This window comes from Oryzias latipes, chromosome 1 (genome assembly GCF_002234675.1).
Source record: "Oryzias latipes chromosome 1, ASM223467v1".
NCBI classification, from domain to species: Eukaryota; Metazoa; Chordata; class Actinopteri; order Beloniformes; family Adrianichthyidae; genus Oryzias; species Oryzias latipes.
In genome coordinates, this window is record NC_019859.2 from 12,071,738 (window position 1) to 12,091,163 (window position 19,426).

Consider the following 19,426-nt stretch of genomic DNA (forward strand, 5'->3'; position numbering starts at 1 on the left):
CTCCGGGGGGGGCGATGCTTTCTGGCTCCTCTCTCTCTGTGTGGGGTGGGTGGTGCCGGGCCTGGGGTGTCGGCGCCTCCGGGGGTGGGGCCCCTGGGCTGGGTGGCCCTGGCCCCTTTGCTGGGGGGGGGCTGGGGGACGGCTGTTTGACCACCAGGGGACAGTCTACCAGCTGTCCCCAACTTACCCCCTTCCTCATATAACCTCATATTAGGGTGAGGGGGTGGGGGGCCTAGCCTGCGATGCGCCTTGGGGGGGGGGGGGGGGGGGGGGGCTACTTGGCAGTGGCCCCCCTCCTATGGTTGCCGTATGGAGTGGGCCCCCCCTCTTTCGGTTTTATTTGCACCTTAGACATGTAGGGTCCTTGGTAGGGGGGGTGCTTGGACATCACTGCAAGCAAGCAGCAGATGTCCTCCTGGCACCCTACCCGCCAATTTTAACCGCACCTTAGACATTTAGGGCCCCTTGGTGTGGAGGGGTGAAGGGACATCACTGTGAGTAATCAGGAGATGTCCCCTTAGTGCCCTACTCGCCAATTTTAACTGCACCCCCCTTAGTACACACACCCCTCCCCCTTCAATATATACACTCAAACATAAACACACACACATGCACACAAACACCCTCTCAAACACCCATACACGCACACACATTTTACAAGGAAGGTGGGACCTGGGTCCATCTGTCCCCTACCCCTTCCCTGGTGGGGGGTGTGGGCCCCTTGGCGATGGCGGCCGTGTCCCTTGGGTGCCGGCTCCCTGGGCCCGGCGGTGCTCTCTCCGCACGGTGGGGGGGTTCATATTACACCTGAGCCGGGGGTGTTCGTGTCCCTGGGGGGTGGGTCCTGGTCCTTGCCCCTGGGCGCTGGGCCCCGCCAAACTTCCAACATGGCCGAGCCTGGTCGGGCCATATTTATAACACCCCTTGTGGGCCACCCTTTTTTCCCCGGGGTTTTCCCCTCCTGGGCGGGGGCGGCGGGCCCCTGCCTTGCTCCTACCTGGACCAACCGTGGGCCGGGTGGGTGGCTGCCTGGGGTGCGGAGCGGGTCTCCCTTGGGGGGTCCTGACTCGTACCTGGGGTCGGGGCGGGGGGATGCCCGGAACTCCTGGGTGGTGGTGGGGTGCTCGTCTGGGGCTGTGGGCGTCCCTCTCCAGTGGGGCCCTGCGTTGGGCTCTTCCGGCGCGGCGGGGGGGCTGCTTTCCTGGCTGGGCTGGGGCGGCGCTCTCTTTCCCTCCGCGCCTCCCTGCTCTCTGGCTCTGGGGGCCTCGCGGCGGCCCTGCTGGCCCTGGCCTGGGTGGCGGTCTTGGTCGCCCGGGGGGCGGTTGTTCCCTGCCTGTTCCCGTGTGGCGTTGGGGGAATTCCGGCTGCCGCTGCTGCTGCGGCGGGGGTATGGGTGTGGGGGTGGCTGGGCGCTCCTCCTCCTTCTTTTTACATTCCACCATCCATTTTAGAAGAACATAAACACTCACTTGAGCACAGGTGTTAGCTCACCTTTGCACTAATAGTTTGCATGATTGAATGAATGAAAGATCTCACACTAGTTGGTTTTAAGGCATAGGTATGCGTTCGTGAACACTATCTGTTTTGTGTACATGTTGACATGTGGACATTTTTGCAGCTAGCAGGTGTGTTGACAATATTTGAGTGTGTGTGAACAGGCCCCGCCCTTTTTGTACTACATTTGAACCGTACCGTAATGATAAACAACCAGTAAACCTGTCTGCTCTATGCTGCTTCATGGTCTTACCCCTCTTCCCCTCCTATTATCACCCTCTTACCCCCCCTCTCTCTAACGTCCCTCTCTCTTTCTCCCCTCTTTCCTTTTCCGTCCGGTCCAACACCAAAGATTTTCAAACATGATTGAAATTAATAAAGTTTGGCCTCAATTACAAAAGGGGTTTATTCAGACATACCTTTGGTTTGTCTGAAGATTAATAACCCCTCTTGTTAAAATAAAATATGTCCAACACAAGAGGCCCTCAGCTCTCATCTGTTTGCCTAGCTGTTGGACAGGACAAGTTTAAAAAAAAAATAAAAAATAAAAAAAAAGAATGGATGACCAAGAGCAGATCTCCAGATCTAACGACGTGATTATCACCGGATTGAAAATCAAACCCCGGTCATACTCGCATGCAGTGACCGCTGGGAACGGTGAGGAATCCGACGAGCAGGAGACAAGCTCTGTGGAAAAACAGGTGGAGGAGTTCCTAAAGTCCAATGGAATTTCTCTGGACACCAACAATGTGGAGATCTGCAGACCGCTTCCCAGGAAAAGAGACACCGACAAACCAGCAATCCTCTAAAAGTTTGTCAATCGGAAACACAAAGCAGCTTTATTGAAGCAAGGAAGAAATCTGAGGGGAACCAATGTTTTCATGAATGACAACCTGAAACCAAAAAAGGAATGCCGACATCGCCAGAAGAGCACGTTACTTGAAAAGGCAGGGGAAAATTCAGGGAACCTGGGTAAAAGACTGTAAAATTTATGCCAAACTCTGTGGCTCCCCTGAGCAGTCCAAGGTTGTTCTTATCAGGAGCCTGCAAGATTTGGAAAAATATTTACCAACTACAGTCTAAACAAGAGATACGTGAAGATGCTGGTGTTAAGACACGAGGAGACAAACTCTACTATCCATGGCTTCTGAAAAAAACAACACTTTTTCTACAACAGTCACCCGCAACCACAACTCTAAGAGAGATCTGAATGGTGAGCAAACCGACCTTCAAATATTCAGTGATAATGACAACAACCTTCAAGACATCGACCCTGATCAATTCTTTTCCACTGTTAATATGGACTGCAAATATTACAGCATAGATGACTTTAAAAACTCTGTTAACCCAGAAGAAAAACTGTCAATCATTCACTTTAACAGCAGAAGCATGTATACCAACTTTGAAGACATCAAGGACTATTTACAGAACATCGGGCATTCCTTCGATATCATAACCATATCTGAGACTTGGTTCAGACGCGACAAAGACGCTGACTTTGAATTGGAAAACTATGAACTTAACTATGTGAACAGAGTAAACAAAAAAGGTGGAGGAGTCGTAATATATGTGGAAAAAAATATGAAGTTTACGGTAATTGATAAATTGTCTGTCGCAGTGGATGGAATACTGGAATGTCTTACAATTGAAATATGTAACAATTCAGGGAAAAATGTCATTATAAGCAGTGTTTATAGGTCGCCAGGGTCAAGCTTAGAAGTGTTCAGTGACTGGATGGAAAAGATGTTTACCTCTCTAAATAACAAAATATTATACATCTGTGGAGATTTCAATATCGATCTCATAAACCCCAGCAAACATAAAGCAACCGACGACTTTATCAGCAGAATGTATGGTATGAGTTTATATCCAACCATAACAAGACCCAGCAGGGTCACTATTCAAAGTGCTACTCTTATTGATAATATTTTTACCAATAATATAGAATACACTCATATAAGTGGACTAATGATATGTGACATAACTGATCATTTACCAGTTTTTGCACTATTTGACATCAAGGTGAAGAAATATTTAGCTCACTTTACAATAAGAACTGTCCAATTTATAAATTCAAGAAAAAATTTGCCAAATGCCCTTGGTTAACCACCGGTCTACAAAATGCTTGTAAAAAGAAAAATAACCTCTATAAAAAATTCTTAAAACAGAGGACAAGAGAAACTGAACAAAGATATAAGTCCTATAAAAATAAACTAACTGAAATAACACGTTACAGTAAAAAAGTGTACTTCAATAATCTACTGAATGAAAATAAAAACAACGTAAAGGGAGTTTGGGAAATATTAAATAACATTAAAAATGGGACAAAAAAGCGAACTTTTCCAGATTACTTTACAGGTGAGAAGGGTCAAAGCTATGACATCAATGTAGCAGCAAACGGTCTCAATAACTATTTTGTAAACGTGGGTCCAGAGTTGGCAGCGGAAATTCCAAAATGCAAAACTAGCAAAGACAATAATCCACCCATCGAAAGGATCCCACACTCAATCTTTCTCTCTGATGTGAACGAAAATTAACTGATATCAATTGTGAATAATTTCAAGAGTAAAAACTCGAAAGATTGTGAGGATATAGATATGAAGGTGGTGAAAAAAGTCATCTATAGTTTATCTAAGCCTCTGACATACATATGTAACTTATCATTACGAACTGGGAGATTCCAAATGAAAATAGCCAAAATGATTCCTATCTATAAGAGTGGAGACAAACACCAATTTACAAACTATAGACCTGTTTCTATTCTTCCACAATTCTCAAAAATTTTAGAAAAAAATATTCAATGATAAATTAGCTTTATTTATTGAAAAACAAAACATTATAAATGAAAACCAATATGGTTTTAGAGAAAATAGATCTACCTCATTGGCTATCATTGATGCTGTGGAGGAAATCACAAATGCTCTGGACAAAAAGAAATATGCAGCTGGAATTTTCATTGACTTAAAAAAAGCATTTGATACTCTCAATCATGATATCCTACTTGACAAACTGGAAGTGTATGGGATAAGAGTCAAAAGCTATTTAACGGGAAGAAAACAATTTGTCAAGATTGACGAATATACATTAGAAACCAAAGAGATAAGTTGTGGTGTCCCACAAGGATCAATTCTACGCCCGCTGCTATTTAATATTTAGATAAATGACATATTCAATATTTCAAAGCTTATGAAACTCATATTATTTGCTGATGACACAAACATATTCTATTCTACAGACAATCATAGGGAACTTATCAAGGTGGTGAACAGAGTTAAATAAAATAAAATTATGGATGGATTACAACAAATTATCTTTGAACTTAGATAAAACCAAAGTGATGTTTTTTGGAAACTTCAATGCAAATAAAGAGCTCTCAATTGAAATAAATAATGTCTTAATCGAAAGTGTTACAGAAATCAAATTCTTAGGGGTTTTTATCGATGACAAACTAAGTTGGAAGCCACACATCAGACACATACAAACTAAAGTCTCAAAAAGTATTTCAATCGTAAATAAATCTAAACATATATTAGGATACAACAGTAGATATTTATTGTACTGTTCTTTAATATTACCATATTTCACCTACTGTATAGAAATTTGGGGGAATAATTACAAGAGCTCACTACATCCTCTCTTTTTACTTCAAAAACGAGCCGTCAGAATTGTACATAAAGCCGGATATCTAGATCATACAAACAATCTATTTTATCAATCAAGACTTTTAAAACTGTATGACCTTGTGGATTTGTACACTGCGCAACTTTTATACAGAGCCAGTGGGAAATCGTTACCATTCAATATCCAAAAACAGTTCTTAGAAAATGAAGGAGTCTACAGACTGAGGGGATGTAGGAACTTCAAGATCAAACTGATAAGAACCACAAAGAAAGGTTTCTTTGTGTCGGTGTGTGGCACTAAACTTTGGAACGGCTTAAGTAATGAGCTCAAAAAATGTTCAAATATTAAAATATTCAAGAAAATATATAAAGAAACTCTTATTTCAGGATATGAAGATAAGAGGATTTAAGGATCAACAGGTGTTGGAATAATTCCAAATACATGTGTGAACTTGACTGGGGAAATAATCAAAGCTCTTTTAATTACAACCAATGAGTGTTGCATTGCAATGTGCAATAAAAATTACTGAAATGTTTGAATGTTTGAATTACAATCAATCAGCTATTGATTTTATTTACTTGATCTGCAATGTGTAGCAATAATTACTAGTTTGATGTTATCATGTGTTCTAATGATAATCAATTATTATACATATCGGTATCGTTACTGTTTACTGAAATCATGAATGAATGTTTTCTGAAGATCATCAAACCTTTCTAGGCACTGGATTTTGTTACTTGAAGAGAATCTATCTGATCAGAACCGGATGTAAAAACACTGTTAAACTATCAAATGAATGAACTCAGTAGGGGTGGGATTATATAAGCTTGCTTCTTCCCACTCCTTTTCAAGCAATAGATCAAACTCTACTTATACCTCAGTTAATTATCACTGTATTTAATTAAACATATATGATTTAAGTGACATTTTTGTTTTGTTTTCTGTCTTTTCAATCTACGCATTTCATCATTTCTGTAATGTTTGATAAATGAGTAAATTCTTTATTGCTTTGACTACAATGCTTGAAATAAATCAAAAATAAAAAATAAAAATCAGATAAAGACATAGTATCAACAGTAATAAAATACAGGATTGTGTCAGGAAGGGCAACCGATGTAAAACTACCTGCCAAACAACCAATGAAAGCTGAATCACTGTGCCGACCTGTAAAGGGATTCGCCGAAAGCTGTACAACAATAGCAGAGTATCAACAGTACTTTTAATTTATTTTTTTTGCTTGAGATGGTCTGTTTATTTCATCTGGATCTTACTGTAGAAATGTACACCACACTATGAGGTAAAAAACAAATGAGAAACATGAAAATTCCACTAAATTGAGTTTAAGATTTTGAGAAAAAAAAACGGTATGTCACTGTGGTGAGGTGGTTCAACGTTCCAAAAGATTGAATCTTTATCGAACAGTTGTTCTGTTTTTGCCATCACAAACAGAACAACTGAAGGCCTAAACAATATCTGAGTAATGTGTTAATTATAATTTGTCCATGCATACTCATTAAATCATTCCAAATTGTCTGTTCATTCTCATTTATTGTGTTTATGATGGTTATGCTGCTTCCAGACAGACATTTATTTTCATTTTGGAGTATTTAACTAATCGCAATTTAGTTGTCCTTTGTTTCCAGGCAGGGTCAGAGCTAAAGAGGCCTTCACTATCTCTTCTGGAGGCCCTCTAATGCAAAATCAATGTCAGACATTAATTTCCTTGAACCAATCAGATTTTGAGTCTGCAGGGCCTTAGGCAACGTCACAGTTTTCAGACCTTTTGATTGGACAGAAGTTTCAGGAATACAGGAAAAAAATCCCACATGTAGCCTTGTCCAGTTTTTTGATCTGTCTCAGTTAAAAACAGAGCTGACTGTAATGTACCCCATAAATGATTTTGCAGGAAAATCTCCCACTGATCTCCTTTACTTCCTTCATCAGAAAAATCTGAGTGGAATCAAAATGTAATCCAAAATTATATCCCACAAGTTGAAAAACCCAAGATTTGTGTTGAAGAAATATTCCAAGTGTTTTACGAGTGAACAGATTAACATTGATGTTAACTTTTGTGAAGAATAGTTAGAAACTGCCTTTAACTTTTAATACACTAATGGTTTAAACTTAATTCACTGAGCATGTATTGTCATCTCAAAATTATATTACATTTGAAGAAAGCACAGCCAAACTATTGTTCTCACAGTTTATTCTCATACTCCCTTTTTCTGTGCATGTGTGATGTGCTGAGCAGGCCTAAGAGTTATCCTCACTTTAGCCTTGCAGCTTCTCTCCAGCAGTAACCTGTGGGCGTGATTTTCACACGAGGTCCATCGGACGATCTTCTGAATATGCAAATGCAGGGTTTTTATACCAAGCCCATCTCTGAGCTTGTTGGTTCGGACTTTGAATGCACCATGTTCATCTGTCTGTCCCCTTCGTGTTTGTACGAAGTAAAACCTCCACAAAAGATAAGTAACTGTCTCTGAGTCATTATTCATTCATTTCTATGTGCAGGAAGCTGAAGGGGAACGAACCTATAATTTACCTATTTTACAGTCCTGTTTAGAATCTCCAGTTTCCTCACAACTTTGTAAGATCATAATGTTTTCTTCATATTGTTGGACATGAAACCAGCACAAACTAAAGAGCATTACTCAAATATGCTGTAAAGTTTTTTCATTTGAGATTTTTTCTTTCAGGGATAGCAACACCTTATTGTGTGATGATATGCACGTATGATTTGGCTTCAGTTTTTGATGTCCTTCCTGATTCCATCTAAACCTGTTTCATCTCCCTTTTGGAGTCATGGGGTTGCTGGACCCCATCCCTGTTGCTGTTGCTCAAAGGCAAGGTTGCCAGTCCATCACAGGGCAACACAGAGACACACAGACACATGAAGACCTAGGGACAATTTCCCAGGAAGCATGGTTTTGGACTGTGGGAGGAAAGTCGAAGTGCCCGGAGAAAACTCATGCATGGTTTAAAACATTCAAACGCCACACAGAAATGGCCGAGCAGGGATTTGAACCAGGGCCTTTTTCACTTTGAGGCTAGACTGCTAACCATACCGCACCTATGAAACCAATTGAAATGTATTAATATTGTGAATTTTAGACAGAACATTTCTGTTTTATGTATCTGTTTTGCAGATACGCAGAACAAAGAAACAGTGACTTTTTTAGTAGGCTGAGTTTTGTGTGTGTTAAGATACACAAGTAGGTAAGTGCTGCTTATCATTGAGGGTTTCCTGTGTGTGTTTCTTTTTTGAAGATCTTAAGGTGGTTGAGGCTGTTTCCGTACTGTTGACTCTTTGAAACCTGAACATGCAGGGCTGTCTTAAAAGTGACAGAGATATAAAAAGAACAAAATTGCCTTTGATGTTTTCTTGAAGAAGATGTAAAATCTGACATTTCTGTCAGGGAAGTAGAAGCTTCAATACAACAAAAAGCATAGTTAGACTTTTTTTCAATATTTGAGTCAAATTCAAGATAAGACAAGATAAATTTTTATTGTCATTGCACGGTGATACTCTGTACAAAGTACAAAGAAATTGGGAAATTGCTGTCCCACATCAGTGCATTTAGCAAGAAAATAAATAAATAACTACTGGTAGTTAAAAAAAAAAAAAAAATCCTCTAAAAAAAAATTGTTAGAAATGACCTGCTGTTAATGTTTTGCTTATCTAAGGTTATTGCCCGGTTGTAAAAACTGTCCTTTAGTCTATTTGTCTGTGCTCTCAGCGCTCTGAATCTCCTGCCAGAGGCAGCCGCTCAAACACCCGGTGTCCTGGGTGTGTGCAATCCTTCAAGGTCATTAAACAAGGTCATTGGATTTGGGGGCAGAACAAGTCAATTTTTCAATGACAAAGTTGGATTTTCTTATTTAGACCAAGTTTGTTTTCTAGAAGTAAAATTACAGTAAAATATTTGGGTAAGATGCATAAATGTTTTATTCTCTAATCAAAACTGCATTTCTTTGCAGGTAAACTATCTAAATAGCGAAAGGAAAAATTGAAAATCAAGACGAATCAGATTTTATTTTACAATTCAGATCCAGACAAGAGAAATTCTTACAACAGAACTTTAGTTTTCTGCAGAATAAGGTCACCGATGTCCACTAATGAAAATGTTCTACAACTTATTGACAGTAGAATATGTACTAAAGTCAGAAGTCTGAGTCGTCGTCCTCTTCCTCTGTGGTTTCATAGATGACTGTTGGATTTCCAGAGCAGCATAGCACACATCTTCATCCTGGAATGAAACATTTTCATTTGTTGAGAATAGTTTGAGTGTGATAAAAAGCATCAAAGGTCATGAGTTAAAGAAAAACAAAAGGCTAACAAACAAACATCTCCAAATCATTGAGGGATGGTGGAGTTTGGAACATCTAAAAGAAGTGCTCCTCTGTCCCACTAACCTCATTGTGGCTCTTTACCATGATGCAACAGAGAAGCACTGGAACATTGGTTTGAGCTTTGAACATTGAGGTTTGATCTTCATCACCCTTTTGGTGAACCTGTTTTGTTAAGCTGTGAAAAACGTTTTTCCCTTTTCTTTTTCCTTTTCCATAGGCCTAAAATTACAAAACTCTAGTAAACCAGCTCTGTGGCCTTGTGGTAATGTTGCCCAGCCTGAGACTGGAGTGTGATAAGTTCAAATCCACACCAATCCATGCCAAAAACTCTAAAAATGGGAACCAGTGCTTGACCCTCAGCACTAAGTGATTGGATTGGGAGGGTTAAACCACCAAATGGTTTCTGTGTTTGCAGCTCACCACTCCCCAATGAGATGGGTCAACAAATTTTACACACCTTGAACTGATGGAACTTTAAATGTAAACAGCTATTAAAAAGATTGACTTCTGATTCTAAAGTTGCAGGTTCATGTGTCAGAGTGTTTTTGGGAAAGACACTGAACTTCCACATTTCTTCTGGTGGTCTGACTGGCTGCTTCTCGCCCGATAGCTCTGCCGCCGTCAGCGTGTGAGTTTGTGTGTGCATCAGTGACTTTGTTACTGCACGGCCGTAATGGTGGTAGAAAAGTGTTATAAAATCACAATCACACATAAACCACAGACCTTTAAAATCCTACTAAGCTATTAGTGCTGCTTACCTTTTCTTGAGTGTGTCTTGTCAGATTTCTCGAGTTTTCTTTTCTTTCAGAATTTTGAGAAGATGTAGCTGTAGAAATGAGAACAAATCATTTTAAACTTCAAACATGTGTGATTTATGTTTAGGTGTAGCATCAAGCTTTAAACTGATGAAACAATTGGAGGGATATAATTAGTAGATACCTGATTTCTGACAAATCCTGTAAACCAGAACAGAAAGGAGAGCGGAGAGAACAGAAACAGCCGGACACACAGAGAAGAAGAGCAGCTTCCAGCACACATCATCGTTCTGCTGACTGTCACTGGTACAGTTATGAGGCCTGTTGGAATCTGGATAGAAATAAAAAAAAGCTGTAATTGTTTCTTAAACAATTAAGGCACTTTTTAAAAAGTAATCTAAAGAAATAAAACACATGTGGCCCTTAAAGGAATTACGACGGAGTATTAGGGCCACCAAAAAAAAAAAAAAGTAAAATTACGACATTTTATCTCGTAAATTTACGAGAAAAAAACTCGTAAATTTACGAGAAAAAAGTCATAGATTAACAAGGAGAAAACACCGAAGTTGTCCGTTTATCGGAGCATCGCTTGAAGATGAAAGATGTGGAGCCTTTTGTGAAGCTTTATTTCCAAGTTTATTATAGGTTTGAAACAAAGAGATTCTGAACCTTTGGCGACTCAAAATCAGATTATTGTCAGTGGAGCCGTCTTTCCGGGGTTCAGTGTCAGTAAAGCGGAGTTTCATATGTAAAATAAGGAGCTCAGAGACACGTTTGGGTGCAGAGGATCGCTGCAGCTTTTATTCTCCTTTTCATTCACAAACCCTGAAGTTCATCTGTCACCTTACGTCATGAACCTGTCATCAGATCCGAACACCAATGCGGAAGTAAACGTCCCGTTATATCATCAAACAACAAAGATGAATGAAAATAGTCTATTATATTAGCATTAGAACGTTGAAAATGCCAAAAAAAGTGATCCTCCTCCTCAGACGGAAGAGTCACACAAACGTGGAGATCTTGTTTTTGGTGGAGGAAGAAAGGATTGAAGTGGAAAGCTGCAGGGACACCGATGGCTTCATCGGGCTGCAGGGATCCTGCAAACCAACCATCAATAAATAAAACTTGAATAAATTGTAAATCAAACAAATGAGCTTCCAGATATTTGGAACGTTCAAGTTCATTCAGCTCACCTGTTCAACTGAGTTTAGTCGGTCTGCTCTGTTGCTGCGCGGCGTTCACCTGCTGTTCTGCATGTTCACTTCCACTTAATATCGTAAATTTACGAGTTTTTTTCTCATAAATTTACGACTTAAAATCTTGTAAAATTACGAGTTTTTTCTCATAAATTTACGAGTTTTTATCTCCTAAATTAAGGAGATAAAAACTCGTAATTTTACTTTTTTTTTTGGTGGCCCTAATACTCCGTCGTAAGGAATAATTCAAAAGTGAAAAGAGAAAAAATAAATTTCATTTTCTGGATGAGCTTAATCATTCTGAGGGGTCATGGGAGTTGCTGGAGCCTATCCCAGCAACAGTTGTGAGAAGATGGGGTACACCCTGGACAGGATGCCTCACTACACTACTACACGCATTCACACTGAAGAGATCGGGGTTGGACTGTGGGGAAAGATGGAGAGGACAAGGAGAACATGCAAACCCCACAAAATAAGGTCCAAGCCGGGGCCTTCTCACTGTGGGGTCAGAGTGCTGAGCACTACATAATAATGTAGCTCCCTCCCCCAAAAAGGATGCAAATCACATAAGATTTGCTTTTCTTTCTTTTTACTTTTTCTTTATGTGGCAACAAGAACCTTATGAGTGATTAGAAAACAAACTGTGTAGTTAATTTTTTTTAAATTTATTTCAATGAAATTTTATGCAGACTTTAGTCAGCAATAATTCCTAATTGCTACACAACTGGATCTTCCAGTGGTTGCAAAAGTCTTAACATTTGTCAACGTATTTTAAACATTTTCCTTCTTGTTTAATAGAATTAAAAAGGAGATTTAATTAAACGATGAAAATACAAACACTATTTAAGTCACATTTTTCTCAAATCCCTAACCCTAAGCCCAGTGCCGCTTCTACACTAACTTACTCCTCGGGGGAGTAACCCCCCACCCCCATCCCTCACACCCCATGCGCACACATACAAATTTGACGATATCCTTTTTTGTTCCCTATCTTTATTTGGCCATTTTACACAAAAAATGCATGGATTTTATGAATATTACAAGGGTGTCAAGTTTAGTTGCACAGGGGGCTTAAATCCAAAAAATGCTTTAGGTTGGGGGCCGAACAAGATAAACATTTACGGAACACACTAAAGCATTTAAACCTTTTAAACCTTTAAAACATAACTTTTTGAACATAACTATGAATGAAGACAGACAGGAATATTAATCCAGAATGAATCAAGTTAAACCTTAAATAAGGTATAGTGTTTTGCTCTCCATAAAGACATACTCTGTCAAAATTATACAAAGATGAACATGCAGCAGAACAAAACAAACAAAGTCTGAAAATATTAATTAGAAGAAATAACAAATTAAATTATTACATTTTCTTTGCTCTTTTGAGAGTTTTTTAGAGCTGGACTCCTGGCATCATTTTTAGCAATAAGTTCATTTTTGCTTGGTGTGTGACATCCTGTGTGTGTCTTTTTGAAACAAATCAGAGGGATTTGATTTTTTTCAAAACCTGTTATTGTGAATATCATTCTTTGGGTTTCATAAAACATTAAAAACTAAATCATTGAACTGATCACTGGGATTACTCCTAAAATATTTGGCATTTTCCTTATTTTGTGCAACACCAACAGTAGTAATCCTCCAAAAACATCAATACTTTTATAAACATATGATCTATTGTTTATTTATGATCTCAAAAAGCGCAGCTGTCGGACTTTCTGCATTACCTGCTGTCTTTATGTCAAATACTGACACCAATTAAACGACAGGCAGACAAAGAATACATTTATGGAAATTAAAGACACCTGATAAATATTGTCTGCAATAGTTAACAAAGACTGACATTACTAGCATGAACTGAGCAATCTAAGGGCACACAATTATCCAGGTGTTGCACAATCAAGTCTGCGCTCTGTACTCACCCAGCAGCTTCCGCCCACAACCCCTCACCTTTTCCTTTACACACATTTGTGGCACCTTCTCTAAGACAGGAGTGTGTGCAGCTGCGGGGTGCCAATTCGCAGGTTTTAGGCCCATTACAAAATCTGTGATATAACAGATAATAGAAAACTAATAGTGGCGCAATTTATTTTTCTTCCAAGTACAGGGACACCGCCCCCCCTTAAATTTGCGCCCAAGGCAATTGCCCGTATTGCCCGTGCCTAAAACCGGAACTGCCTAAGCTCAATGAGCTCATAGTTGTTACTATTACTGTTACGAAATTTATGTTAAATACATATAGCTAAATTGTATTGCAATTTACAAATAAATATTTGAATTTACATGGAATTGTGCCATTTTTTGTTTCTTTCTTGATTAATTAAATATGTAATAAAAACAAGAACAGTTTCACAAAAAGTCATCTGAGTTAAATACTTACCGGTACTGACTGAGATTTTTCTGATGATACTGCTGTAATTATACAAACTCCTCACATTAACTTGTTTTTTGTCTTCCACCTTATTTTTTTCATTTGCACAGTAGTAAAATCCTTCATCAGAATAGGTGACATTGATGATCGTCAGGTCGTAGGAATCAGAGGAAATGTTCTTTGTCCATATAAACCGAGTTTTCCCAAACTGTTGGAAGTAGGCCTCTGCAGTTAGAACTAGAACAGTGTGGTTCTCATTAGAACAGTTTCTGAACCACACAGTCAGTTCTCCATCTCCCATTTTACAGTCACAATAGAGAGTGATGTTGTCTCCACGTCTGACTGTCACCTCAGACACTGATGCAGAAGTCCAGTTAAAACTGCAGGAAACTGCTCCTGAAAGACAGATGCCATGAACAAAATGATTTCTTTCACAATTTTAAATTGAAATTCATTCAATTCATTCAATCAAGTCATGTAAAATAATCCTGATCAACTATGAACGATAGTAAAAGAAAAAGTTACCCCAGAGAAGAGGCATAATGATGTGCAGAGGATCCATGAGTGATGTGGTCATGAACGGTAAAGAGTACAAATGTTTCTCTCTGTAGATGCGTTCACAGCTTTGCATTGAAGATGTTGTGAGTTGTGTAGATTTTCCACTAAAGGGGACGAAGATTTTGATTGGTCTGCTGACTGGAACATTTTTTTTCTGTGGTTTCCAAGCTGGGTAGTACGGAAGAGGATTAGGGCCATGGACAAAAAAAAAAGGTCATAGAAAATTCTGAGTTTAATCTCAGAATTCTGACTTTATCCTCAGAATTCTGACTTTATTCTCAGAATTCTGACTTTAATCTCAGAATTCTGACTTTAATCTCAGAATTCTGACTTTATTTTCAGAATTCTGACTCTAATCTCAGAATTATGCGCTACAGTGAGGCAAATCCTTCAGCACTGCAGAGTCCAAGGAGCTGCAGGAGTGGAACCAACAAAATCGACGTCTTCAAGTGTCTTTTTGGACGCTCAAGGCTTAAAGAGGAGGTCATTTCGCTACTGGAAGAACAGAGGGTAAGTAAAAAAGAAATTGTTTCAAACTGGTTCTTGTAAATGAACGGGCAGCAGGCTATGCTAGCATTTTGGATCAGCCATGCAAGGCTTTGCATAGCTGGTGCAAAAAAGGCTTTGTGATATGTTTAGCACCCCCCAAATAACTACCTTATAATTTCTTTTTTTTATAGTCTTTACAAAATACTCTCACATATGTCTAGATTGTTGTGTTGTACTATGCATACCCACTGAGCTTTAGTTTACACTCCAACATAATAACTTTAACGTTCAGTTTTCAGCCTTCTCTTTACGTGACACGTTCTCTCTTTTTATTATCTCATTGTCAAACAAACAGTCTGTAAACGACGGTCCCCCGTCACTGAATCATACCCTTTCATAACATTTAATACAATATTATAGTTTTGTTATTCAGTATCTGCGCGAGTTTAAATAAAGTTCAGGTGGTGGAAGTCACGTGACACTTCAGAGTAGCGTTACATATCCACGGCAACCGCCGTTTCTTCTTCATGGAACAGAGAACCGCAGCAATGTGTTTACTATTTTCAAAGCACAGTAGCACCCACATTAAGCTATCGGCACCGCTACAAACTTTACAGGGTACAGTTTATTATTGTTTTTTATAGAGCGAGTTTTTAAAAAAAAATATTTTTGGGCGGGGTTTTTTGAAGCACCGGGAAGCTTTAACGTTACGTCATTATTTACGTAGTTCTGCAGAATCAGATGATTAACTCTTTTGTAGTCTACTATTTTTCTCTCAGTTGCATTTTTATAGTCCGTTCGGATTCACCTGATTAACCACATTTGTCCAGTTTTAGTGGGCATATAAATGGCCAACAAGTACATTTATGTCAAATGTTTGCACACAGCAAGAAAGAAAAAGCTCCATTTATCACTTTTTTATTTACGCTTCTGAAAATACTACTGGACTTGTTTTTTCCCTTAAATAAAATTCATTTATTTTTTATAACTAATGTATTTTTCTTTTGTGCAGATTGACAGTGATGTCATCGCTTTGGAGGATCCAGAAATTACACTTCACATCCATCCCTTCCTGTGGAGTCTGCAACACAAAATTGCAGAAAAGAGGTCCTTTTGCTGAGATTTCTTCCCATCAGATGCTAGACTCTACATTGACTCTTAGACATTGGACACTTGTTCTTGTTATTATTTTTAAGAATATTTATTTATTTCTCTGTCGTTTTTAATGGAGCTATGGTAACAAAGTTATTTAATTGTTTTGTTGTTTTTTCTTATTTACATGTGTGATAGTACATATCTGAGAATACCTGCAAATAACTGACATACCTTTTCCTTCGAATTTTAATTGATTTTCTTATTTTTTTATTCATCTTCTGAACCAATTTTGTCCCTTTTGTGGTCACTTTTTGGGCTGCTGGAGCCTTTACCGGCCTCTCATTTCTTCTGTGAAATTTTAAGAAATATGTATAATTAAACATTTTTTCTCATTATTTTGTTATTTACTTTTAATTTTCAGTATTTCCATAACAGATGCATCAAATGATAGTAACCTAAGATCAAAAGTACTAAATCAACTAAATTTTCATTATATGATTTATTTGTATCCTTTTAAAATATTCAGTCACTTGGGTTACATGTGTTAGTTCTGACCTTGAAAATAATATTAGCAACTCCTGTTTAACTCACCTATATGGTAAAAAAGGTGTTATGGTTCCAATAAATTCATACAAAACATTTCAGAAGAAAAAACTTTATTCGTACATTTTTATAGAAACATTACAGTTTGTAATTTATAACATAGCAACCATTTATCATTGTTAAGTTATGCATATTATAATAGGGAAGGGATTAAATAAGTTTGCTTCTTCCCTTCCCGTTTCAAGCATTAACTGTTTAGTTTGTATTATGAAAAGTAAGATACAAGGATGTATACTCACAGATTGTGACTTCTTTTTGATCTTTATATATGTGCTGTTCCTGTGTTGAAGGAAGTATGTTCCAATTGACCATGCTTAAACAATAAACTCAAATTAATATTGTTTCTAATAACTGCTTCCAACTTAGAATATTATTTTCAAAATAAACTTCTCACAGCTGCACAGTGATGCACTAGCAGGCATGCCTTATAGCAAGAGGGCTCTGGTTCAATCCCAAAAGGCTCCTTTTTGTGTGGAGTTAGCATGTTCACCTGCCTGCATGAGTGAGTTTTCTGCAGCTTCTTCCATCAGTCCAAAAAACTTGCATCATTATAGTTGATTAATGTAAAGTGTGTGAATGGTGATTGTGTGTGTTGTCTCTGTCCCAGGGATGCATCATCCTCCAAAGGGATGACATCACGTTCAATCAGCACAAAAGAAAAATTAATTAAAAATAATAATCATTTTTAAAAAGTAAATGAGTTTTACTTAATGTCACAGTAAAAAATATAAGAAAATAACCATCTTCTTTGTCTCAAAATTAAGTCTTGGCATCTGGAGTTCCATCTTTTTTTTTTTCTCAAGAAAGATTTGAAATCCAGATGCCAAGACTCAATTTCAAGACATCACCTGGATAAATGAGAACTTTCTCCAACATGGAGCTTCCATATGCTGTGTGTGAACTTTTGACAACATTTGACACCTGGGAGAAATCAGGTGCTTCCAAACAGACTGAAAATGCATTCTTAGAAAATCCTGATCTACATTGAGCCAATTATCTGATTTATTTTGGAGAACCACCTGATGACGTAACATTGAAACTGTCCCTAGCGCTCAAAACTACACCTGTCAAAATAATTAAAGCATATTCTCTGTAAACATTGTAGCAGAATTGATAGACGTGATGTTAGCTTCGCTAATGTGGGTGTTAAAAATAATCAACACATGGCTGTTTTTTTCTGTCTGTACTCTCCAAGGAAGAGATGACGATTGCCTTGGATTGCGTATCCAGTCACATGACTCCGACGTGTCATGTGACTTCCGCAACCTGTGCCTCCTTTACACTCACGCAAATGTAAAGGAAGCAAATATGCGTGGTCTGGTATTGAATGTTATGAAAATAGATAATTATTAAACGGGGCACAGTCCTGCATGTCGGCCAATAAGACGATAAAAACGATATAAAATGACGTGACAGGGCGCCTGAGAGCTAAATATTGTAATGAAGTCAAAATAAAGATCGGTGGCCATTTAGTCACCCATACTTGGAAAACACAACAATCTGTCGGATAAAAATACAGTCCAGTAGTATTTTCAGAATGTAAAACGTCTTTAAAGGTCCAGAAATGAGATCATCAGGTAGTTGAATGCAAACAACACTGCAGTGTGCAGAAATGCACAAATTGAAACTCCGTGAGACTGTTTGTCACTGACGTTGATATTTCAACAGCATATACGTACGTTTTAAAATACGTTTTACAGTTACAAAATGCTAGCATTGTCTGTCGCCATTTCATTAAAAAAATTCAAAATAAATCTCTTTTTACTCACCTTCTGTTGTGCTGTTAACACAGTGGCCTCCTGGTAAACTTCCGCACGCAACAAGAAACTTAAAGAGGACATTTTCATTAGTTCCACTCGGCATGTATGACTCCACAGTGCTGCTAAAGCGAACTGAAGGAAGCAGCTCACAGGCCTCCGTAGTTCTGAGATTATAGTCAGAATTCTGACTTTTTTCTCAGAATTCTGACTTTATTCTCAGAATTCTGACTTTAAACTCAGAATTCTGAGAATAAAGTCATAATTCTGAGATTAAAGTCAGTATTCTGAGTTTAAAGTCAGAATTTTCTTTTTTTTTTTTTTATAACTTAAGTTTTATTTTTCATTTTTTGTAAACAAGATAAAGAACACTAGAACATGACATCAAACAGATAAAGTCTTACAAACAAAGAGTAGAAAAGGAAAGAAAGAAGATGATAATAATAAATAAAAATAAATAAGTAGAAAAGGCAAGGAAGAAAAAAAATAGAACATGTCAGTCACCATTCCAGAAATGTCATACATCGACCAGTGAGTTTTTATATACAGTCCATCTGTCCCATTTTTCCTTAAAATGTCCTTCTCTCAATCTTAAAACAAAAGTCATCTTTTCCATGATATAAATCTCCTCCACTATTTCAGTCCAGTCTGTGAGGGTTGGTGGTTCTGGCTTAAGCCATCTTCTGGTTATTGCTTTCCTTGCCGCAATCAGGAATATTTTCACCAAATACTGATCTTGAGGAATGACTGTTTCAGAAATGTTGCCCAGATGTAATACTACCTGCTTGAAGGGGATTGTGTAGCGCAAAGCGTTTGTTAAGACATGATGGATGGAATGCCAAAATGGTCCTATTTGCGAACAGTTCCAGAAGATATGAGAGTGATTTGCCTTTACTGCACCACACTGTCTCCAACACATCTGTGGATTTGCTGATAGTTTGCTTTTAATTAAAGGTGTAATAAAGAAGCGCATGAGGTTTTTCCAATTAAATTCCCTCCATTTCAGTGATGTGGTAGAGGACTGAGTTGATGCACATGTTGAATACCATTCTTTCTCTGAAATAGTGAAAAGTCAGAATTTTCTATGCCCTTTTTTTTTCTTTGTCCATGGCCCTAATCCTCTTCGGTAGGGTTTGA

At 38.3% G+C, this 19,426-nt stretch overlaps 1 protein-coding gene across 4 annotated transcripts; it reads right to left on the reverse strand.

Annotated features, from left to right (window-relative positions):
* Positions 1–9,152: 9,152 nt before the first annotated feature.
* On the reverse strand, positions 9,153–18,419 carry LOC105354044. Of its 4 annotated transcripts, none has more exons than XM_023956240.1 (6): positions 18,302–18,419; positions 14,313–14,449; positions 13,797–14,183; positions 10,408–10,554; positions 10,227–10,294; positions 9,153–9,365 (listed from the first exon to the last, which is right to left on the reverse strand). In XM_023956240.1, the coding sequence occupies exons 2-6, from the start codon at positions 14,416–14,418 to the stop codon at positions 9,246–9,248; spliced, it is 828 nt and encodes a 275-aa protein (XP_023812008.1). In that variant the 5' UTR covers positions 14,419–14,449; positions 18,302–18,419; the 3' UTR covers positions 9,153–9,245. The 4 variants fall into 4 exon arrangements, with proteins under 4 accessions (XP_023812008.1, XP_023812004.1, XP_023812000.1 ...); XM_023956236.1 differs by having other exon boundaries at positions 14,313–14,837; XM_023956232.1 differs by having other exon boundaries at positions 14,313–14,840.
* Between the last annotated feature and the right edge of the window lie 1,007 nt (positions 18,420–19,426).

Excerpts from the sequence above, each read along its gene's own strand:
- LOC105354044 (XM_023956240.1), bottom strand. The coding sequence starts at position 14,418 with ATGCAAAGCTGTGAACGCATCTACAGAGAGAAACATTTGTACTCTTTA. Across the intron at positions 14,184-14,312 it reads CATTATGCCTCTTCTCTGGG|GAGCAGTTTCCTGCAGTTTT; the intron begins GTAACTTTTTCT and ends TCTGTCTTTCAG. Across the intron at positions 10,555-13,796 it reads AAAAATCTCAGTCAGTACCG|ATTCCAACAGGCCTCATAAC; the intron begins GTAAGTATTTAA and ends ATTTCTATCCAG.